Here is a 24,198-nt window from a genome sequence, read left to right as displayed (position 1 = left end):
TCTGTTTTCGCGTTTACGAACGAGTTGTTCCGAGAGTTCGTTTTCCATAGATTTTTTTGTTTATTTCTTGTTGTTAATCCCTACCCCCACTCCCGCTTATTCACCCCCTCATTCAATCGTTGATAGTTTCTCCGTCATTGGTTATATATTGTTATTTTTGTCGTTGTGTCGTATCAAAATAAAATTTGTTAACGAGTACAAAAGAAGAAGTAGCATTGTGGAAAAGGAGTGGTGAAGGGGGGGGTGGCAGAAAAGTAAAAAAAAAGTATTTAAAAAAAAAAAAAAAAGAAATCGTAGGTAAATAATAGGAGAGAGTTTGAACGTGGTGCCAACGTTGATTTCCCATGGGATTTTACTTACGAAAATAAAGTCAGCCGTTGGGGGTTCCTTTTTTAAAGTAAGAAGATAAAAACCTTGTAAGATCTTTTCTTTTCTTTTTTTTTTCTTTCTTTGCATTTTTTTTTTTTTTTTTTCTATGTATTATTACCAAAAGGGATACTATTCTTTTCTTTATTCTTTCTTTCACTCTTTCTTACGCCAGTGGTGTTCTCAAAAATATTACATCATGGTTAGTTTTAGTTTCATAGTTCATTAAAATTATAAAAATATTGATCTGTTATTTTTTTTCTTTTTTATATTCTTAACTTATTATATTTGTTTGAATAGTTTGAATATATTTCTTAAAAATTTGTTTGAATATAATTAAATAATTAGTATAAACTTTATATTTCATTTCATCAAAAATTGTTCTGTTCTTTTTATTTATATTCTTATCTTCTTTGTTTGAATAATTTCAATATATTTGTTTGAATTTGTTTAAATATAATTAAATAGTTAAAATATAATAAATAGTTTGTTTGAATTTGTTTGAATATAATTGTTCGAATATTATTTAATTGAATTGATTATTATTTCTATAATTAATTAATTGAATTAATATTATTATTCAATATATTATTATTAATATTTTCATTAAAATCAATCTGTTGAATTCAAATTAATCACATCATATAATTTCCTCTTTTCTTTTTCTTTATTATTCATTATCCTTTCGTACCAATCCTTTATATTCAATATTAATTACAATATAACCACAAATAATTGTTAACAAAATCAACAGAAATATTAATAACAATTCTCCGAAAAAGGGGATACAGAAATGAAGTGAAATGAGTTGTGATGAGATGAAGTGAGGTAGAAGAAAGGGGGGTAACAATTCTATTCGTCGAAAGTGCTGCCAATATATAATAATAAAATTGTAATAAACGGAAGAGCATCGTGGATATTGGGTAAAAGATTAAAAAAAAAAAAATAAAAAACAAAACAAAGGAAAAAGAGGGGTTGAAGGGAGGTTAATAACGCTTGTAGATTTGTTAATTTGTGGTAGCTTGCATATTTTCACCTACATATAAATATATATATATATATATATATATATATATGAAAAAACATTTATATATTACTTATACTATATATACACAAAAACATACACACACCCATATATATATATATATATATATATATATATATATATATATATATATATATATATAGTGTATATATGCTTATACAAAACAAGGAACGATTTCTCATACACAATTACATTTTCCTATTGGTGAAATATATTTAATAAAACGATAGGGGGTAATTTGGTGGTGTATTGTGGCACGCGGCGGTAATGGCGGAGATTTGTTGGGGAATTTATCGAGATAATTTGCGTCGTTGCGAAGCCGAAAAATATCCCCGTTAGTATTGAGTAATTAATTAAATACGGATTTAATTAATATTATTGTCTGCCATTTTCATGATAGTTCTCTCTCTCTCTCTCTCTCTCTCTCTCTCTCTCTCTCTCTCTCTCTCATACACACGTACACTCATACAAACATATTTACACATAAAGAGATATATAGAAAATCTTCTCATTAATCAAAGCTCAAAAGTTCAATTTCCTTGACGATTACAAACCCTAATTCCATTTTCCGAAATGGAGCTTCCCCATCACACAAACACATACTCATACAAACACATATATATAACACGCGTTATACGAGTTTTGTTACAGACAATTTCAATCTATTGATCTGATAGATCAATATAGATCGATACAAACACATATATATATATATATCTTGTATGAATTCGTTCATTTTATTCTCACTCCCCGATATTTGGGGGTAGGGGTAGGTCTGGTTTAGTTTCTGGTATAGTCTGATCTGGTCTGGTCTATTCATCGGTTTATTTAGCTATCGTATAGATATATATTGTAAACATTGATATAGTGTATTACGAAGGGAAACGGGAAAAGGTTTCAAACCTTTACTATGTGTGGATGTGTGTGTGTGTGTGTGTATGTTTGCCAGCGATTTTCAACCGAATCTGGGATGAAACAGGAAACACAACCATCAAAAATTCCAATATCAATATCGAATATGTTCCTTTCTATCTCATACTCACTCACTCATTCATTCATTCATTCGTTCATTCATTCATTCAATTATTCATTTATTTATTTATTTGTTTATTTATTTATTTATTTATTTATTTATTTATTTATTTGCTTACTCTCTCATTTATTCGTTTTCTCTCTGTCCTACTCTTTTGAATTTCCATATTTTTGAGGGATTTTTTTTTGAAACCCTAAAAATCATACATACGTTCATATTCGTTTAAAGGGTGATAAATAAATATGAAGCAAATATTTTTTATTTGAAGTGAAAACTTCTTTAGAATATGAGTGATCTGAAAAGTAAATAAACGGAAACGGAGCTATGTAACGAATCTATGAAACGGTTGCCATACTAAATAATGAGAGAAAAAGAGACAAACATAGGATTTAGACTGCGAGGAAATGAGACGGAATGTGATAACAATAATATAATAATAATATTATAACAAATAAACCCAACAATTATCCTACTCCTGATATTCTGCAGTCGTCTCTTTCTCTCGAAACTTAGTTTTTCGAAGGTTTCACTTCCTAACACGTGTGATCTGCCCACATGATATTTCTTTTTAATTTTAGAATTAATATTAAACAAAATACACGCAAGTATAAAAAAAAAATAGAATCATTCAACATATTCCACGTACTTTTTAACAAAATTGAATTTCTACTATTATTATAAAAAAAGAAATTGTAACCAATGAATAAATCCTGTAATCGTATTGTTATGGTATCTCATAAAATTCATGAAAATCGTTTTGGTATAATAATAAAAAAAACAAAAAGCCTCTTTCCCCTCTTAACGTTAACGCTTATTGTTATAACGTGTGTTTTTTTTTCATATCATTTAATCGTTTGCAGAAAAAAATATAACAATCACACATACAAAAAAAAAAAAAAAAAAGAGAAATAACAATAGACGAAAAAAAGGGTAAAACAAACAAATAAACAAACAAACAAAATCACCGTAGTAATAATTTTGTTTATTTTCCGAATAACTAAACGTACGATTGTAAAATACAATTACCGTGAAAATGATATTTGTCGGATAAGTATCTCATCCTAAATTACTATTACCATTATTATTATTATTATTATTATTACTAGCTACTAACTTAAACGATACGATAATGAGAGAATTTATTTTCATAGGAAAAGAGAAAATAGACAAAATAATAGAACAAGGATAGTCAAATAGAAAGATAAAAAAAATTGCGATTTTTATCGTTATTGGCATAGTTTTTTTCAATGTAACAACCCTCTTTAGCAGTAGCAAGCAAATGAAATAAAAAAAAGTAAAATAAAATACAGAGAAAGATACACTCGTTTCTATATACCCTCTCTCACACACACACACACACACACACACACACACATACGTATACATACACATAAATATCCAACTCTACTATAACGTTCATTTGGTTCGCGTAATTTAGCAAATCTCCGTTAATGCGAGTTCTTCGGTACAATTAAAACACTTTCCGGATGTCTCGTTTCCCAAATATATATATACACACCTGCCCATTGTACAAATTATTATTGTTATTATAATTATTATTATTATTGTTATTATCGTGGGTATTTAAATTGGTCGAATTTGAGAGTTACAGGAAACGTTCGATTGATCTTTGTTTAATAGCTTATTTTCTTTTATCTATATGTGTAGGGATTTTTTATTTTATGTAGCTGAGTATAATAATAATAATAATAATAACAATAATGCAAGGTTTAGTGTTTAAATAGAAGCAAATATTATAGAAACGTCTCATTGTTTATTGTTATCTCGTTGCAGTTAGATCAAAGTAAAGAAGAAATAGAAATTTATGGAATTGTTTTCAAATATTTAATCATTAATTTATTTTAATGATAATATTAAGCAATTAACATTTTTTCTTTTGTTTATTTGACGATAATCTTTTAACTTTATAAATCCTAAAAAATAATATTTCAATAACAATTCAATTTTTATTTTAGTTGAATTTTTCAAACGAATAACAATATAACGAATATTATATATTATTGAAATGAAATGAAATATTATGCATGTATTATTTCTTTCATATTAATGTGTCTGTGTTCATGTGCACATATATGTAAAAATGTATTTACTTGCTTTGCGTGTGTGTGTGTGTGTATAAATGACGAAAAAAAAATTGTTCCTCCATAGTTTTTGTTTGAATTTTTCGTTGACAAACGAACGTCGAGGAATTATATTCATCGAGTATCTCTATTTTTTTTTCCAACCCTTCCCTACCCTTCCCTTTTCATCCCTTCACTTCTCTTCTGCACCTCCAGTTCTTCCACATATTCGAAACCCAGTCGTTTCTGTTATTTTCTGCTAATTAATTTGCATGACGCTCGCACATATACCATCACATTCACATATTCACATATACATATATATTAGTTGTGTGTTGCATCGTTCCCTATGCCGGAGGACAGACGGTGAGAAGTGAATAATCGAAAATCCCATAACTCCGATGATTTATAACGATCGACTAGCCTTGGTCACATGAACGTGGAAACAGCGAATGGCCTCAAATATTTGCATTCGTGACATTAATTCGATCGGTGAACCCCCCATCGACACGTATGCAACATCATCGTGTGCATTCAACCATACTACCATATACTAGATATCTCTATCTTTTTCTCTCTAATATATTAACACACACATTTATATATAATATATATATATATATATATATAGACGATTTTTCTATCTATCTATTTTTATTTTTATATGTTACTCGTTAACAAATAAATCATAGCTTGTTGGTAACAACTATAATTACAATTATAATTTATATATATATATTATACTACTACATATATATTTTCCTAGGTATTTATCTATTTTAATTTTTATATGCTACTCTTTAAAAAATAAATCATAGCTTGTTGATAATAACTATAATTATAATTATAGTTTTTCTAAAAAGGGGTAAGGGTGTTACAGTTCATATTTTCGTATTGAAATTATAATTATTTTTTTTATTATATAAATAGTAATTATTGTTATTAGTATTATTATTATTATTATTATTGTGGTTAGTAGATTTTTATTAAATAATAATCTATGTGTTTGAAAAGAATTTTACTTGAAATTTTTCTTCGTTTTAATAATTATTTATTTATTAAATAATTTATAGAATTGTTATAATTTTGTTAGAATTTTATTACTTTGTCTAAATAATGACGACGAGGATAGTGCAATAAAAATCAAAAATTTCTCAAACTTATCCCTAATTTTTATATCTTTTTCTCAAGAGTATGTATTATAAAATTGAACGAAACAAAATATTATTCTACAAGGTTCGTCGTTCAACGGATCGTCGTGTACACGTGCATAAATATTTTTAATCTCGTTACGATTTTACATATATATATATATACACACAGAAAAAGAGAAAGAGGACATGAAAAAAGAAAAAAGAATGAGAAGAAAATCCAGAGTTAATTTAATTGTCTCATGTTGTTCTTCTTGAAATCTAATACAAAAGATAAATAATAATATAATTAATTATTTTCTTATTTTCTGTTTCAGATATTTACACGTTTTGGAAAGGTCCTGAAAATCGTTACCTTCACGAAGAACAGTAAGTTTGATTTATTTCATTATTTTAATCTAATAAAATAATCTAATATATCATCACATTATACGTGTGTGTATGTGTATGTGTGTACGTTTTTCTTCAAATTATCTCAAATAATCTAAAAAAAAAAAAAAAAAGAAACTACGTATATAACAACGAATTACCGAATTTTGTTACAGTAAGGTTCTAACATATTATATACATATATACATATAGAACAGAACACACATGTGTTCATCCTTTTCTAACACTTCCCCACCCCCACCCCCTCCCCCCACACCTTCCTCTCTTTGTTATCGTCATCGTATTTGTTGTGTCGTCGTACACTTTGACCTCTTACGCTGCTGACACGCGACAGCACTTTACTACTTTACTCTACTCATCATCTATAGGAACATACTCGACACCATTACAGCTTTGTCCTTTCTCATTTGCCATCAAAACCTTTCTATCTATCTCTCACTCTCTCTCTCTCTCTCTCTCTCTCTCTCTCGCTTTTTGTTAAATTATTTTCAATGCTTTTATGTTATTTTTGTTTTTAATCTTTTTCTTTTCTTTTCTTTTCTTTTTTCAACATACCACGTGTTTTATATTTTATGATTCATCATACACACACACACACACAGCAGACAGACACGTAATTTAATATATATATATATATATATGTTGAAAATTTTGATATTTAGAAGAAGAAGAAACTAAAAAAAAAACTAAATTAAAAATTAACACGAAATATTTTATAATAATTAAAAACACCATCGTTTAAAACATACTTCTCTTCGTATAAAATATTAATTTTATTATTTATTTTCTCGTTGGCAAATAATAAACTTTACTATTATTATTACTACTACTAGTAGTACTACTATTTTTTATTATTTGTTTTTTTTTTCCTATTCGTGGCTTGACTTTTCTGTAAAAAAACAAAAAAGAAATTAATTGAAATGAGGAGACGTGTAAATTCTTTTTCGTGTTTCCTCAAAGAGACAAATAGATACTTCGTAAAATTAAATTTTTTTTTTTAATGTAAATGTAATTTTAATTAATACTCATTTATGAGAATGAACATTTAAATAAAGAAAAATAATGTTATAGTATGTTTTTCTTCTTCTTATTATTATTATTATTATTTAAATTAAATATTATCTTTAAATAAATTCTACGCGATAGAGATGTTACAACAAAAGGAAAACAATTATTTATAATTATAAGAAATATATAATAAGATAGTAAATCATTTTTTAACATATAAAACATTTTACTATATTTATTCACAAAATAGTCTTACCAATAAAAGAAAAATAATTATTTATAATTATAAATAATGTAATTAGTAAATCATTTAATTAAATACTACACAATAAAACATTTTACTAAATTTATTTACAAAATAATTGTACCAATAAAAGAAAAATAATTATTTACAACTATAAGTAATATAATTATTCATTATTTTGTTAAATACTACACAATAAAACATTTTACTAAATTTATTCACAAAATCGTCCTACTAATAAGAAAATAATTATTTATAATTATAAATAATATAATTATTAAATCATTTAATTAAATACTACACAATAAAACATTATACTAAATTTATTCACAAAATAATCGTACCAATGAGAAAAAGAAGAAAACAAAAAGAAAATAGAACTATATAGAAGTAGAATCAAATTAATTTTATTTGAGTATCGACTATACGAAAACAAAAAAATAATAAATAAAAAAATAAAAAAAAAATAAAAACGAAAAGAAAAAGAGAGATATATATATAGTAAATACGAAATGACGTTATTATCGAGTTATACGTGTGAAAATACGTAAAAGTTAATATGCTCCTGCACCAGGTTTTTCCATTAGCAAGATAGGTGTGAAAGAGAAGAAAAAAAAAGTTTGCCAAGCTATATACAAGATGAAAAGAGATAGAAATAGTATGTGAGAGAAAAAGATGAAAAAAAGAAAAAAAAAAGAGAAAATAATTGACCGTCTTCCAACGGTGTTTGAAATCGTGTGTGAGAAGCAAAGAGGGTTTTCGAAACTACATCATCCCACACACACACACACACACATATGAGATTTGCATCATACACGTTACTAATTAATACGTGTGACGTAACTTAGATCCAAAAGGTAGTGTTTTTTAAATATGTAATATATCTTTCTCTCTCTCTCTCTCTCTCTCTCTCTCACACTCTCTCTTTTCACAATTTTCGATTAAATTTATTTTCCGGTGTGAACACAACCTAATAAAATACCCTTTCGGAAAGACAAATTTATTGCATGTAAAAAGTGAATAAAAGAACGACGAATTTTTTTACGTGGTTGTGTTTGTATGTTTTATATTTGTTTAAAAATAATTATTTTATTAATTAGTCGAGATATTAATTTAAATATTTCATTGTATTTCTTTTTTATTATTATTTTTGAGAAGTACTTTTTTTCGGTGTATTTATTGAAATAATTTCGAACGATTTTGAAATATATATATATATATGTATATATATATATATGTATGTATATATGTATGTATAAAATTTATACGTAGTTGATATACAATATAGAAAGGTATATAGAAGCCCATGGAAAGACGAGTCATTCGATTCTCCTCGTTATCAATGGTTTTCGTGAAATCTCGTATGCGATTGATCATGAAACACAAATACAGAGAGAGAGAGAGAGAGAGAGAGAAAAAAAGGAAAGGAATTTATTTCTTTTTTATTTTTTTTTTTTTGTTTTTTTTTTTTTTTTTTTTACACTCATACCGAACAAAAACCCATTTCCGAGTATCGGTATCGATAATTTGAAGCTTTTTCCTCCGTTGGTAGAAAATTTGTTAAAAGTATCTATGAAAATTTTCGATTCGAATTACTCGTACTGTAATTCGTGGTATTTTTGAAATTCTATTGTATCCGTTTTCTTTCCATATAAATTAAAATGATTTAAAAAAAGAAAAAAATGCAAATATTCGTATCAGTAGTATTGACTACTCATTTATTTCTCTCTTTTGATATTTTATAGTAAATCCAATAATCAACTTATAGAGGGGTCGGTAAGTTTAATAATTTCAATTTGTCGTAGAAATTGTTGAATATTTCGTTTGAAAAATTGTCATTTTAAATATCCGATTTATAATTCGTGGTATTTTTCAAATATCATCATTGTATCTTCTCATATTCTTTTTTTTTAAATGAATGAGATCAATTATCATTTATAAATGAAAATATATTTGTAATTATTATAGTTAAAATAAAATTAATTTGACACTGTACAAAATTTATCTACATTTTTATTCTTTTATCAAAAAAGAATAATTAAAAATAAAAAGAATGTAAGTAAAATAGAAAAAAGATAAAGAACATATAGAAAACAAATAGATTGAACTTAAATAATATGCAACAATAACAACAACAAAAAAAGGAAAGAAACGGACAGCCTACATTTTGCAAAACAATTGTGTTTTTCCTTTCGTTTAAACTTTATTTATTTCCTTGTCAAAAGTGAATAATATATTGAATTTTTTATTAATAAAAAATAATATATTATATTTAAATTATAAATAATTAAATTAAATAAATATTAAATAAATATTAAATAAAAATTAAATAACTAAATTATAATGTATATAATACATTAAATATAAATTTTATTAATGAAAATAAAAAAGGAGTGTAAGAGAAAGATAGAAAAAGAAAGATAAAGAACATATAGAAAACAAATAGATTCAACATAAACAATATGCAACAATAACAAAAAAACTAAATCAACTACATTTTACAAAACAAATGTTCCAACCAAAACCATTCGTTTAAACTTCATATTACACGCATATATGTTTATAAGGGAATTAAAACTCGAAATTGAAGGGGTTATTATTCAATGGTTAAGTTAAAAGAATGAAATAAAGAAATAGAGAAAGAGATAAAGAAAGAAAGAAAAAATAATAATAATAATAATAATAATGATATGGAGAACGGAATCTCGCATTTTTCATTTCATTTAAAATGCATTCGTGAATGAATCTTCCAAGCTTTTGTGTAACCGTGTTCGAAAATTAAATAACGTCGCCGCCGGCTAAAACTTTGTTCCATATCATTCGCACTGTTAATGGAATAATACAGGCGGGGAAAAGGCGTCCTTTCCTCTTCTCTCATTGGTGGTTTGGCGTATCGTATTGTGTAAGCGCGTTTAAACTCTCTTTTACCTATTCCAACTGTGATCCCACTTCCTCTATTTATTACATACTCGTATATATTTATATAATCATATATAATATAGTCACTTGGTGTATGTGTTCGAACTATTAATGTATAAAACTATACCTAAATATTCAATTTGTCATTAATTTTATTTGTTATGTGTTAACATTCAACCATGTAAATCTTGACATCCTCCAATTTCAATCTTTCATGGTAACATATATATAATACTAGGGTTGCCCTGCCACACGTTGCTGTGGCTTACAATAAGTCCAATACACACGTCTTTAAGGCAACGAATTACCTTATACCGCCATCTGTTAGAATCTTATCGAACTAACAGAGATAATTATGACTCTTTGTTAATAAACAAATAATTTGCAATAAAATAATATTGCGATTATAAATTGAGATATAAACTATCCTATCTTTCAAGTTGGATGAAACTGCACAGAGTGTGTAAAATTTTATTAAAATTGGTTCAGTAGTTTAGGAGTCCATTGCGGACAAACAACATGACACGTAATTTATATATATATATATTTTATGTATTTATATCTCATTGATTTGCTTGCATTTTTAAATAGAATATTATATATATGTGTATGTATATGGGATGGATCAATAAGAATTACTATCTAAAATAAACTCGTTACCTTTTAGTTGTATTAACAAGAGAAAAAAAAACAGGAAAAAGCTTTTTAATTAAATCTATAACAATTTTAACCAACCCTTCACAGTAGCTCAATTATTTCCCTGATTCGAGATAAAAAAAAAAACAGTTTCTATAGATATATATCATTTCTTTTTTTTATTTTTAAATATATATATATATATATATATATATATATATATATATATATATATATATATATATATTCGTATGAGAGATATTAAAAATAGAACAAAAAAATACAAATGAATAAAACGTTTCTAACATTCGTGATAATTAATTTTGTTATAAAATTGATCAATACTTATATTTTCCTATTTTTAAATAAATTTTTATATTTGTGTGTTCGTACAATCTATCTGTATTATTTTATTTCAGAAAAACAAAATAATGCAAAAATATATATATATATATATATATATATATATATATATATATATATATATGGTTTCAGTGTACATAAACTTTTCCGATAGATGTAGATGGGTGGTTTAAATCCCCCACAATCGAATCTAAATAAATACGTGTAAACCACATTCGTAAATCTTTGTAAAGAAACTTCTCTTTGTCTCGACAAGCATTTAGTTATTTTTTTTTTTTTATTTTGTTTCTGTTTTTTTTTTTTTAAATTCGTGTCTCGTTGTTCGTTTATTTGAGAATCGATCTAGATCAGGTGGATTTTACAATTGGCTTGTTACAAGCTCTTTTTAATCCTTTCATCGTTAAATTTTCTCTCTCTCTCTCTCTCTCTCTTTCTCTTTTATTATTATTTTTTCTTCTTCTTCTTTTAATTTTCGATAGATTTTATACTATTTTTTCTTTTTATATTTTACTATTTTTATGATCATCTTTATTATTTAATTTCAAATACTACAATTTATTTTTACGTGAATCAACTATAAGTAGTCGAAATACGATATTAGTCAGACATCTCGTAAGGGAATAAATCAATTATAAAATATTTTTTTTCTAACAAAAATTTAGTTTCTCTCACCTAATGCTTTATAATTCAACTATGTTCACGATTATCTTTATTTAATTTAAAATACTACAATTTACTTTTACGTGTATCAACTATAAGTAGTCGAAGTACGGTATCAGTCAGTCATCTCGTAAGGGAAAAAAGCAATGATGAATAAAATATTTTTTTTTCGAACTAAAGTTTAGTCTTCCTCACATAATGTGTTGTAATTTAACTATTTTCACACGATCATCTTTATTTAATTTAAAATACCACAGTTTACTTTTACGTGTATCAACTGTAAGTAGTCGAAGTACGGTATCAGTCAGACATCTCGTAAGAGAAAAAATCAAGTCTCAATAAAATATTTTTTTATCAAACTAAAGTTTAGTCTTCCTCACATAATTTCACTATTTTTATAATAATCTTTATTTAATTTAAAATACTACACAATTTACTTTTACATGTATCAACTATTAGTAGTCGAATTGCGATATTAGTCAGACATCTCATATCTAAGGGAAAAATATCAATTATAAAATATATTTTTTTTGAAACTACAGTTTAGTCTTCCTCACATAATTTCACTATTTTTATAATAATCTTTATTTAATTTAAAATAATACAATTTACTTTTACGTGTATCAACTATAAGTAGTAGAAATAAGGTATTCATCAGACAACTCGTAAGGGAAAAAGGTCAATTATAAGATATTTTTACGAAATAAAATTTAGTCTTTCTCACATAATGCGTTGTAATACCTTTATTTCGATCGTCTCTATTTAATATGTAACACGAGAAATGCTTTATACAGAATGTGATATTCTATTCAACAAAATAGGATAGTAAATACGAGAGAGAGAGAGAGAGGGAGAGAGAGCTGACGTTACATTTAACAACACACGTATTTATAACACGTATATATGCACCACGAGTAAACCAATCCTCCTTTTCATCGTTTTTGCTCCTTCCAAGAGAAACGTCGGATGTTGTACTACTATATTTAATATACTTGTACATGTATATGTGTGTATATGTATTTGTATATGTGTAACGAAACGTATAATGAAGATACTAATGAGAACTAAAAGAAAATAACTAACGAAAACATACGTTTATAAGTGTAATAAATTTTTTCTAATCATTCTAATCAAGAAGTATACATTTCTATCGATTTTTCTGCTTCTTATTTTGTTTATTCATTTACTACATTAATTTTGTTCTTTTTGCTTTCTGCTTTAGGTTCCTTCCAAGCTCTGATACAGTATGCAGACATGGTTGCAGCGCAGACTGCTAAATTCGTAAGTATCCAATCGATTTTTCTATTATTCTTCTTTCTCTTAATGTTATTTTTTGTTCTTTTGCTATTAATAATTATTGATTATTTTAATATTTCATTTGAGAATGAAATTTCATTGATATTTATTCTACGTCCACGTAATATCTTCCTTGTTTTATCAATAATACAATAAAATATTAATACTTTTTAATGAACGTAATATTTCAATAAAAAAAACCATTGACGTACAATTTAAAATACTATTGCTAATCATTCATCTTTTTTCTTATTAAAGAATCCCAAAAATGAGAATAAAAAAAAAAATCCCAATATTTAAACAATTTAATACATTAGTTAATCTTCCAAATATTCAAACGATTACCAATTAAATTTAATCTATCAAATAACCCTCATCATTATCATCATAATCATTATTAATAATAACTTCATTACGAAAATTCAAGATTACGTAATTAAATTTAATCGTAAAAATTTATCTAATTAATTAACCGTCATCATTATTATCGATGATAATATAATAACATAAAATAAAAATCAATGAAATCTCTTGTAAATTCTCTTCCTACCTCCAACCACCCCTACCTACCCTTTTCCTACCCTTTCATAGGGACTTAACAAAGAAACCTTTGGGAAGCGATCAAAGCGAAAATTAATTCACTCGATGTGCGTTTTGCCACGACCATTGTACTTCATCCTCTCATTCCCTTTACCCCTCCTCAACTCCCTCCTGGTTTTCATAGTCGCCTGTTCTCTCTCTCTCTCTCTCTCTCTCTCTCTCCCTCTCTCTCTCTCTCTCTCTCTCTCTATCTATCTATCTATCTCTTTCTATACTAGCAGGGAAACTAAATTCCTATCATATTGGTGTATTTATGTATATATATATATATATATATATGTGTGTGTGTGTATGTCGTCTCCGGTTTAGTTACTATAGTATTAGTATAGTAAAGGCATGAAATGGAGGTCTATGGACGGTCGATTCCCAAGAGTTAATCTACTTTGCTCGCGAACCTAACTTTGTACTGTCGCAAAAGTATTCCGGTTTTCCCGGTCACCGGAACTCCCAGAAGCAGAAAGAGAGAGAGAGAGAGAGAGAGAGAGAGAGAGAAGCACACTAGCAAATCCGCGTTAGACGTTCAAAGAGAAAATTATTAACTTCGGTTACATTTCATCGGGATAGTATGTGTTAGTGTATTCCACATATATACACATTCATACATACATATATATATTTTCTATATACACACACATATAGATATATAAATGTGTATAGAAAGGTTTTCAGTAGAAAGGGTGAAGAAGGAACGACGTTACGTTTCGATGCAGAAAGCTAATTTAAAGAAGGGGGTTGGGGTGGTGGTAAACTTCGCGCTTATATAAAGCAATGTTTAATAATAAAAATACTTAACATTCTTCTAGTCCAATTATAACTTAATTAATTAAACCTCTTTAGTCCAAGATATATATATATATGTATACTTATGATTCGAAAGGAAAAGTTGAATGTTTTTAGTCGCAAAACATTTATCTGTCTTTATCTAAATATATATATATATATAGATATATCATAAATCTTTTGACATTTAGCATGAATTTCCATCTATGGTTGAAATTTAACTCTAATGTTTAGCCTAGATATTACTAACACATACTAAGTTTGTCAGAATTTCAACCATCCATGATTCGATGTTGATATAATGATATAATGACCGACGTAATTAGCAATAAAAACTCTCTCCAATTGGTTAATGAAACATTTAATTATATATGTGTATGTATGTATGTATATGTGTTTATTTCATATCATTAACATGACAAATATAGGAGAGATAATTTTGTTCTTCTCCATTACGACACAACTACGTTAAACTAACTCATCTAACTAATACAAAAGAAATAAGATTAATGTTATAATGAGATAATTGATCCAATAGGGATTTAATTTATTAAAATTAGTGTTTAACTAAGTGTGTCTAGTTACTGTGGCTTATGTGAACCAAAATATGACGATAAAAGTTAGATTATGTTCAAATGTTTCGCACATTAACCGAAATCTGTGACCAACAACAGATGACACTGGACTTACATGTATCTTTTCTTTTTTTTTTTTTTTTATAATTAATTAATCTAATAAAAACCTAGCTGTATAAAGAAATTATTGTCAAATTTAAAATGAAGATAAAAAGAAAGAAAAAAATGTATCAACGTTGATAGTTCATGGACAGTGTGGTTCTTTCAGTTAAATAGATAAATAGAACTACTGTGGATTGTTTCGAACCTAGGAAACCTAGGAAACCAAGGATTGTAACAGTATTAGTAATAACATTTATGATAGCGATTGTGGTAGTAGTATTGTTGGTAATAATAATAGTAATAGTAACAATAATAGTATTGGTGAGTAATGGGGTGTGATGGGGTAGGAGGAGTAGTAGTGATCTTCATAGAACTGATAGGGGGTGGTTCATAGCAATGGTGGTTGGTATTAGTAATGGTCGTGGTTGTGTTATGTTCATAGTAATGGTGTGTTAGTAAGAATGATGGTTTTGTGGTGGTGATAATAATAGAAATAATAGTAATAGTTAGTGAAATGTAACATTTGTAATCAAATTTCTTTCTCTATTTTCTACCCTCACTCGTACACTCGCACACAATGATTATACATACACATACATATAAAGAATAATAAGAAAAATCTAAAAACTCAAATAAAAAGAAAAGAATGTCGAATCTCGTAGTGGAAAATAGGAGAATGGAAAAAGTAAAAGAATAAAAAATAAAAAATAAAAATGAAAGGAATAAAGGGAGGAAGAGGATAGTCAGACAAAATTCAAAAATATTCCCTTTTATTACTTAAAACTCGATTGAATGCTAAGTTAGCTTCTACTACTCCTCTTTCTCGTCATGGTGGAGTACGCAAGATAAATTGGATTAACTTAACGACCAACGACGACAACGATAACGACGACATGGTGGTTGTGGTAGTGGTGGTGGTAGTAGTGGTACCCCTCTTCTGTCTCGTTCTTTCTTTTTCATCCTTTCTTCCATTCCCATCACTTGCAAAAGTAGACTGTGATTTCAATTTAATCCTTCGTTTAACGTTCTCGTTCGTTTGACTTCATTCTTCGGTATGACACAATACAATCATGTATATACATATATATATATTTATTGTAAATGATTCTACTCAAAGAACTTTTTCTATAATGAAAATTCACATTGGTAGAAAATGTGAATTTTTCCTAATAAATTTATAGTGCGTTAATATTTTTTTGTAAACATAATTTTATATATATACATATATATATGTGGTATGACAAGAACATACATTCGATTAGAATTACCTGGACACGCTAATTATGTGCGAAATTCATTAACCCGGGTAAATAGCAGAAGCCAAGTATGTACATTATACGTAACCCATGCGTGTGTTAATGTATATATATGTGATATTCTATATGTGTGGGTATGGGAATGTGAATATGTATTATCGGGACCTATGCACGTGCGATTAAGTATATGCGTACATACTAGGCTGCCTTGTAACAATGAACACATTGCTAGGAATCATGTATGCATGGGATAAACAAATAATCCCTTGTAGACACATTCTCTCTCTCTCACTCTTACTCTAAAACCAACCCCCTTTATCTTCCACCCACGTTCATAGGGTATTTAATGTCGTATGTAAATCGTTATCGTTACAATTATTTTTTTTTTATTTCTAATTTATACATTTTATTATTCTAATATATAATATTATCTAATATTATATTTATTTATCTCATATATATTTTTATATTACCAATAAAGCATTAAATGCATACAAATATTATCACATTATTTAGAACTTAAAAATAAATTTAACCATTTAAATGTTCTTTAAATAATTTGATCAAATTATTCGCAAATAAATGCAAGTTGGATAATTACGACGTCATCTGTCGGACACGATCACAGTAGCAACGCATATTATGAATCAGGATAACGTGTGGATTGGATCAACGGCCTTGATCATCGTACCCAACGTGTACGGCATCAGCAACAACGTTATATTCCGTATTCAAAGCCCATAGTGCTATGCTGCTAGCCAACCAACCCAACCAACCATTGGCTATAGTTGTTGGTGGTTACTGCTGTTGGTGATGGTGGTCATCGTCGTTCTCCTCGTTCTCGTCCTCGTCCTGTTCCAACACCACCATCACTTCTCTTATTCTCTTCTTTCTCTTTCTATTCTCATACACACATACACACACACATATGCATACATGTGCATCATGCAACACGTATTTACACATAGTTCTCTTTCACTCCGTCAAGCCTATTATAATTCTGTACGGATTTTGCTTGGTATCATCTCATCTTCTCTTCTTCATCCTCCTCCTCCTCCTAAACCTCCACTCTCCTCCCTTCTGCACCACCTTCTTCTTCATCACTTCCTCCTCCTTCTCTTCCTCTTCTCTCATTCGAGCAATAACCGAACCAACGATGCGAAAGATTTTAATGATCAACGAATAAAATATCTGACGATAGTTTGGACACTTGCAGATATTTATGAAATAATACAAAAAATACAAAATATTATGTAAAGCAGAAGTACGTAGGACCAGAATTGGTTAATGGTTGAACATTTAAGAATATTCTCTTTTTTTGTTTTGTCTTGTTTAATATTTGCTCAATTTTTATTTATATTATACATGGTTTTATTTATTTAGTTGTATTTAGATTTGCAAGATTAAGGGAACATTTTGTTATTATATTATTAATATTGTTGGGATAATTTATTATGGAAATTTTATAAGATTGCGAATATTTTGTTTTAATATTTGCTCAATTTGTATTTATATAAAAATGTAATTTTTGTATTTAATGTTTTTATTACTATATTTTGTATTTTATTTATAACTGTAATTATGTAATTTATTATTGTATTACAGATTTATTATATAACAAATGCAAATTTAGGTTTTCAAATACTTGGAACATTTTCTTTATTATATAATATCCATTATTAATATTTTATTAATATATTTAATTATTATTATAAATATTGTTATAGAATATTATTTATTATTGAAACTTCATAAGACTGAAAATATTCTGTTTTAATATTTGTTCAATTATTTATTTCTATTTTTTTATTTATTCATTTATGTATTTAAGTTTACAAGTACTTAGAGAGGAACATTTCGTTATTGTAATATTCATTATAAATATTATTAATAATATATATGAAACATTATATGACAAAAATTTAATTTGATTTGTTTTTTCTCACTTTATGAATTGCAGTCACTTGATGGGCAGAACATTTATAATTCCTGCTGCACGCTACGAATCGACTACAGTAAAATGCAAAATCTAAATGTTAAATACAACAACGACAAGTCAAGAGACTACACTAATCCAAATTTACCAACCGGCGATGCAAACATTGACGCTGCATCCTTGGCCTTGGGTGGTGAACTTTTACCACAAATACTAATGGGTGCTGGATCTCAACCACGTGCTAGAATACCCGGTGAGTCTTTAAATACACACACACACACACAACCACACTAGCATTTATCTAAACACTTATAGAAGAATATTTTATTTTTTGTGTTTGATTTTTTTTATTCAATTTTTCAATCTTTAGTTTTACGAATTTCTTCAGGCTCAATCCTCTTTCCCATTTGATCGAACGAAAATAAATAAATAAATAAATAAAATAAAAGAAAACTTTAGTCGATGGCGTGTATCGAATATTATATCCAATTTTTATAAAACGCGAACTTATTCTCCCATTCTTCACCTACCTGCCCATTCCTCGTCCTTCCCCCAACCAACAACACCCACCCTTGAGCCACCTATTGTCATTAACGAAACACGAAATCCGCTTGAAATTTGAGCCGAACGAACCGCGATATCAAATCTCGTTATCGGTGTTTGTTATTTTTTTTCTATTTTTTCGTTTTTTTTTTTTTTTTTATAGAAGAGAACCTACAAGAAAATCAGAGCGTATTTCTACCGATGCTAGGTGAGGAGACTCGAAACAAATTTCGTTATATTTGGAAAGAGAATACTTTCATTTTTATAATAAAAATAAAAAATAAAAAAATAAAAAATAAGAAAAAAACAATAAAAATGAGATCCAAGAAAAATCAAATTTTTATTCAATATTATTTCAATTTTTATTTCTTATTTATTCGTCAGGGAACGTATTAAAATTAAAAAAAAAAAAAAAAAAAAAAAACTATAACATAGGTTTTATTTTCAAACGAAATTGATTTTCATTATGGTGAAAATAAATTCTTTCATAATTAATTCTATGGTTAATCCTTATATTTGTGTATATACATATATTTCTATAAAAGAGAAAGAAACCAAGTGGTTGTATTATTAATTTATTTTATATTATAAATTTATTTTAATATTATATAAATATTAATTATTAAATAAAAGTCAAAATGTGTGTTTGTAAAGAAAAAAAAATTATAATAAATATTAATATCATTATTAAATATTATATTTATATATATATAATTGCATAATTATTATAATTGATACAATATTTTATTTTTTTTGAATAACTACACAAATACTGTTTTTTAAGCAAAACAACAATAATAATAATATTAATGGTGATGATATATTTTCAATTATTTTCTAAACAATATATTAGCAAAAAAGAAAAGAAAAGAAAAGAAAAGTAAAGAAAAAATAGGACTAGATGATAATAAAAAAAAAAATATTTTTGAAATGTTTGGAAGTAGAGTCGATTGCAGGAGCACCTGGTGTATTACCGACACCCTTTGCAGCTATGCACGGCCTACCATCACCCTTGGCAGGTCCTTACAATGGTGTACCACCAGCTGGAGGCCTAGGTGGTCTTGGAGGTTTTCCATTAGGAGCTGGTGCCCTTGGTGTGCGTGTACCAGGGGGTGGACAATCATCTGCCGTTTTACTCGTTAGCAACCTCAACGAGGAGGTAAGTTTTATAGGATACCTTAGAAAATTTTCCAATTTTCAAAGGTGGACGTGTCAATAATATAAAATATTAACCAACATTTAATTACGAGCAATAACTTTTTTTCCTTTTTTTTTTTTTTTTTGTATGTTTTTCACAGTTTTGTTTAATTAATTTGTTCGCGATGATATTTCAATCGAATTAATAATGACAAATAATTTAAGTGTTGTAAGTTGATAACTGGTAAATATTCGTATGGTTATTTTTATTAAAATATCGTTATTAATAATTATAATTAAAAGAAGAAGAAGAAGAAGAAAATAACAAATTGTTAGGGTATCGTCGGTGAACAATATTTTTTTTTCTATTTAATTTTTTTTCATTTTATTATATTTTTATTATAATACCTTACGGTGTTGTGTTACTTAATAAATTCTAGATAGAAACAAATTTGTATAGATAATATTAATAATTCTAATAATAAATTTAGAATATTTATTTTTTTTTCTATTTAATTTTTATTTCATTAATTTTTTATTAATACCTTAAGATGATGTTCTTTGATTAATTTGTGAAACAAATTTGTATAAAAACTATAAATAATTCAAATAATAAATAAGAATATTTATTTTTCTATTTTTTTTTTTGTTTTGTTTTTGGTTTTAATTCTCAACTAACCAAAGTGCAACAAATTAATTCATTGAAATGACGTTAGAAACAATTTGAAAGATATATATATACCAACTTGTATACATATATATCAGTGTATTGAAGATACACTTGAGAAGTGTCTGACTAGTATAATATACACGGGTGATACACGTTCCTCTTTTTAAGTAGGTTAAAACTCAATTCGAACACTGAGAGAAGTAGAGTGAAACCGAGAAGAGTATCTATCGATTAACGTACTACTTGTATGCAACTAATATGTGAAAGGATGCATTTTATCCTCTTATACATATATGTATATGTATACCTGTCTCTTTGCTGTTCCCTTCGAACATAATCGTATTTTCTCTCTTTCTCTCTATCACTCTATCTCTTTCTCTCTCTCTCTCTCTCTCTCTCTCTCTCTTATTTTCTACGTTAACCACAAGATGCATCTTCTATCTTACATTATTCTTCTTTTATCAACTACTACTACATTTATATGACAAAACCAAATGAACTCTAATTCTCTCAGTGTTCGTTTTACTTCAAACTTTTGCTTTTATTTTTGTTTTTGTTTTTAATGCGTTATATATATATATACATACTTATTTACATACATATTGTGCGTATTACTTGTATAATATTTATTTGTATGTATATACGTATGTATATGTATATTATTAAAAAAAAAAAAATTGTAAAAATAAACGTAGTGCTATTATATGTAGGCAAAAATCCCTTGCAATAATTTTCTCTCGATATTTTATTTTCCCCCTCGATCGATTCGTTATTTTCTTCAACTAATTTATTATTTTATATGTATGTGTGTGTGTGTGTATTCTACTTGTTTTTTTTTTTCTTATGATTGAAAATAATTAATTATATATTGTCAATGTTAAAACAAAAGTTGATGGAAAAATCGAATCGAATTTTATGCGTATGTTATCTCTCTTTTTATGCCAGCAACCAAATACCTGAGAAACTACCCCTCACCCTCTTCACCCCCTTGTTATACACATCACCATTATTACAACCATCACTACCCTTTAAAAAAAACCTCTTTATCTATAACCTTTCTTGCACCTTCAAACCACCACCACCACCTTCTCTTTTACCTTCACGTAACAACCCTTTACCTTTTTTCATTTTTAAGAAAATAAAAACAACAACCATACGTTTATCATACTACTCGCTCCCTTTTTTCTCTATGCCTTTCACCAAAAACCTTTTTTTATTTTTTATTTAAACCCTTATTAATTCGTTTAATAACGTCGTCGACACACGACACATGGTTTTACTTCTAAACATTTTTTTGGGTTACACCCTTTTATTGGAAATTTTTTGTAAAAAAATATAAAGTATATATAAAAATATTTATTTATATAATTAAATTAATAAAATAATAATAATAATAATAATATTAATAAATATAATAAATAAAATTTTAAATATATATATATAATATAATATTGTATATAATATTATAATAAATATAATATTAAAATAATATACTATAATAATATATAAAAATATAAAAATTATAATAAATATAGTATTATAATAAATATAATTTATATATATATATATATATAATTATAATATAATATTTTATAACAAATATAATTTGTATATATATATATATATATATATATAATATATGATAATAAATATAATTTGTATTTATAATATTATAATATAATTAATATATTTTTATATATACTTTTATTTTATATATATATATATATATATATATATATATATATATAAATTTAATAAAATAAAAAAAAGTAAAAATATGTGTTCCTACACGTAAATTCAACCATAATCGAAATTACACGTTTTGTTTTAATTTTGTCTAGTTTTTATATAATTAAAAAAAATAAATAAATAATAATATAAAGGGTGTCCCAAGTAATAAAATTGTGTGTCGACGTTATACTTCGCAGCTGCAACTTGTCACTACTATACTATAACTATGTGTACTTACTATCGTTGTTACCGCGCACAAGCTTCCCGATTTCGACGACCTTCTCTCTCTTTCTCTCTCTCTCTCTCTTTCACTTTCTCTCACTCTCTTTCTATTTCTATTTCTATCCCTTAGTCTATCTATTATTCTGTTTCTGTCACCCACCCAGACCCCCTACTGTCTCTTCTTCTGTCTCTTTCTTCTATCTTTCTCTTTTGTCACCCCCTTTTAAACCTTGGAAAATTATTTAACGTCGTGTGTATTATTATCGATTTTAGTTTTTTTTTTTTTTTTTTAATTCTGAGTAGGAATACAAATTTAAAAAAAAAAAAAAATACGGAATTTTTTTATCAAAAAGTTGTTCGTGTATTTGTTCAAATAAAAAAAAAATAAAATAGAATAAAAAAAAACTATCGGCATTATTTTCGTCGCGTTTTTTAAAGCCATTTGTACGCTTTTTATTTTGTTTCTGTTTCTTTTTTTTTTTTTTTTTTTATTCATCCGACATGTTGAAATGAACGCGACGAATAATTCTAAAGATTAAAAAGTTTTTTTTTTGTTTTTTTTTTTTAAATAAACATAAATATATATAATATTTTTGAACGATATTACAAAATTAATAAAATTATAAAGTTGACGAATTATTATCCGGAAAAAAAAGAAAAAACAATCAAAAATAAATTTTAAAAAGTACAAATAATAAAGTACATGTAAAATGACAAAGACAAAGAGACAAAGAAAAATAGAAAAAGAAATAGAAAAAGCGGAAGAAGAAGAAGAAGAAGAAGAAAAAGAAAAAAAAAAAAAAGAAAAAAAAAATATATATCGCGAACCTTGTGCGCGGGTGTCAACAACAAACACTATTACATTGAAAATCCTATTTATACTTCGCTGACTACTGACTGGACTCTGTCTGTTCTCTGTGTAGATGGTCACGCCTGACGCTCTCTTTACCCTGTTTGGTACGTCTCCACATTTATATTATTAATTATATTACATTATTAATTATTATATTTACCAAAAAAAAACACACACACACACACGCACACACAGTTATTACAACACACTCTCTATTACACGTTAAAATATCAACACACGTATTAATTGTGTGTACGGAGGAGAATGTTTTTTTTTTTTTTTTTGTGAACACGTGCAAAACGATAATCGATAAAAATGAATTCTTAATTTTTTTTTTTACTTCATTTTTACAGTTACTTTAACATTTATTCATTATTATCAAAATTATACACACACACATACACATACACAGATATATTATAATTGAAATAATTAGAACAAAAATACACGTACACTAAACATTATGAGACAATCCAACAAACACTCACACTTTTTTTCACTCTCGTGATTTTTTTCTCTATCTCTCTCTATCTATCTCTCTCTATCTCTCTCTCTCTTATCGTACTTTTCCAAATTCCTTTCTCGATAATCTTTTCTATCT

At 26.7% G+C, this 24,198-nt stretch overlaps 1 protein-coding gene across 10 annotated transcripts in view; it reads left to right on the top strand.

The window, feature by feature from the left end:
* Window positions 1–24,198, top strand: part of heph (polypyrimidine tract-binding protein 1 heph) — a 407,327-nt gene that overhangs the window by 376,509 nt on the left and 6,620 nt on the right. For 6 of the 10 annotated variants that reach the window (XM_089172860.1, XM_089172858.1, XM_089172855.1 and 3 more), the window contains 6 exons: window positions 5,994–6,045; window positions 13,119–13,178; window positions 18,458–18,694; window positions 19,148–19,192; window positions 19,929–20,143; window positions 23,668–23,701. In XM_089172860.1, coding sequence (XP_089028986.1) covers window positions 5,994–6,045; window positions 13,119–13,178; window positions 18,458–18,694; window positions 19,148–19,192; window positions 19,929–20,143; window positions 23,668–23,701 — 643 coding nt within the window. The remainder of the gene's footprint in view (window positions 1–5,993; window positions 6,046–13,118; window positions 13,179–18,457; window positions 18,695–19,147; window positions 19,193–19,928; window positions 20,144–23,667; window positions 23,702–24,198) is intronic. The other 4 variants (XM_089172861.1, XM_089172853.1, XM_089172852.1 and 1 more) reach the window with 3 other exon arrangements.

Source organism: Polistes dominula, unplaced genomic scaffold (genome assembly GCF_049000335.1).
Source record: "Polistes dominula isolate Pdom_NZ unplaced genomic scaffold, Pdom_raw_medaka contig_23, whole genome shotgun sequence".
Lineage (NCBI taxonomy): Eukaryota > Metazoa > Arthropoda > Insecta > Hymenoptera > Vespidae > Polistes > Polistes dominula.
This window is presented reverse-complemented; position numbering and strand designations above follow the sequence as displayed.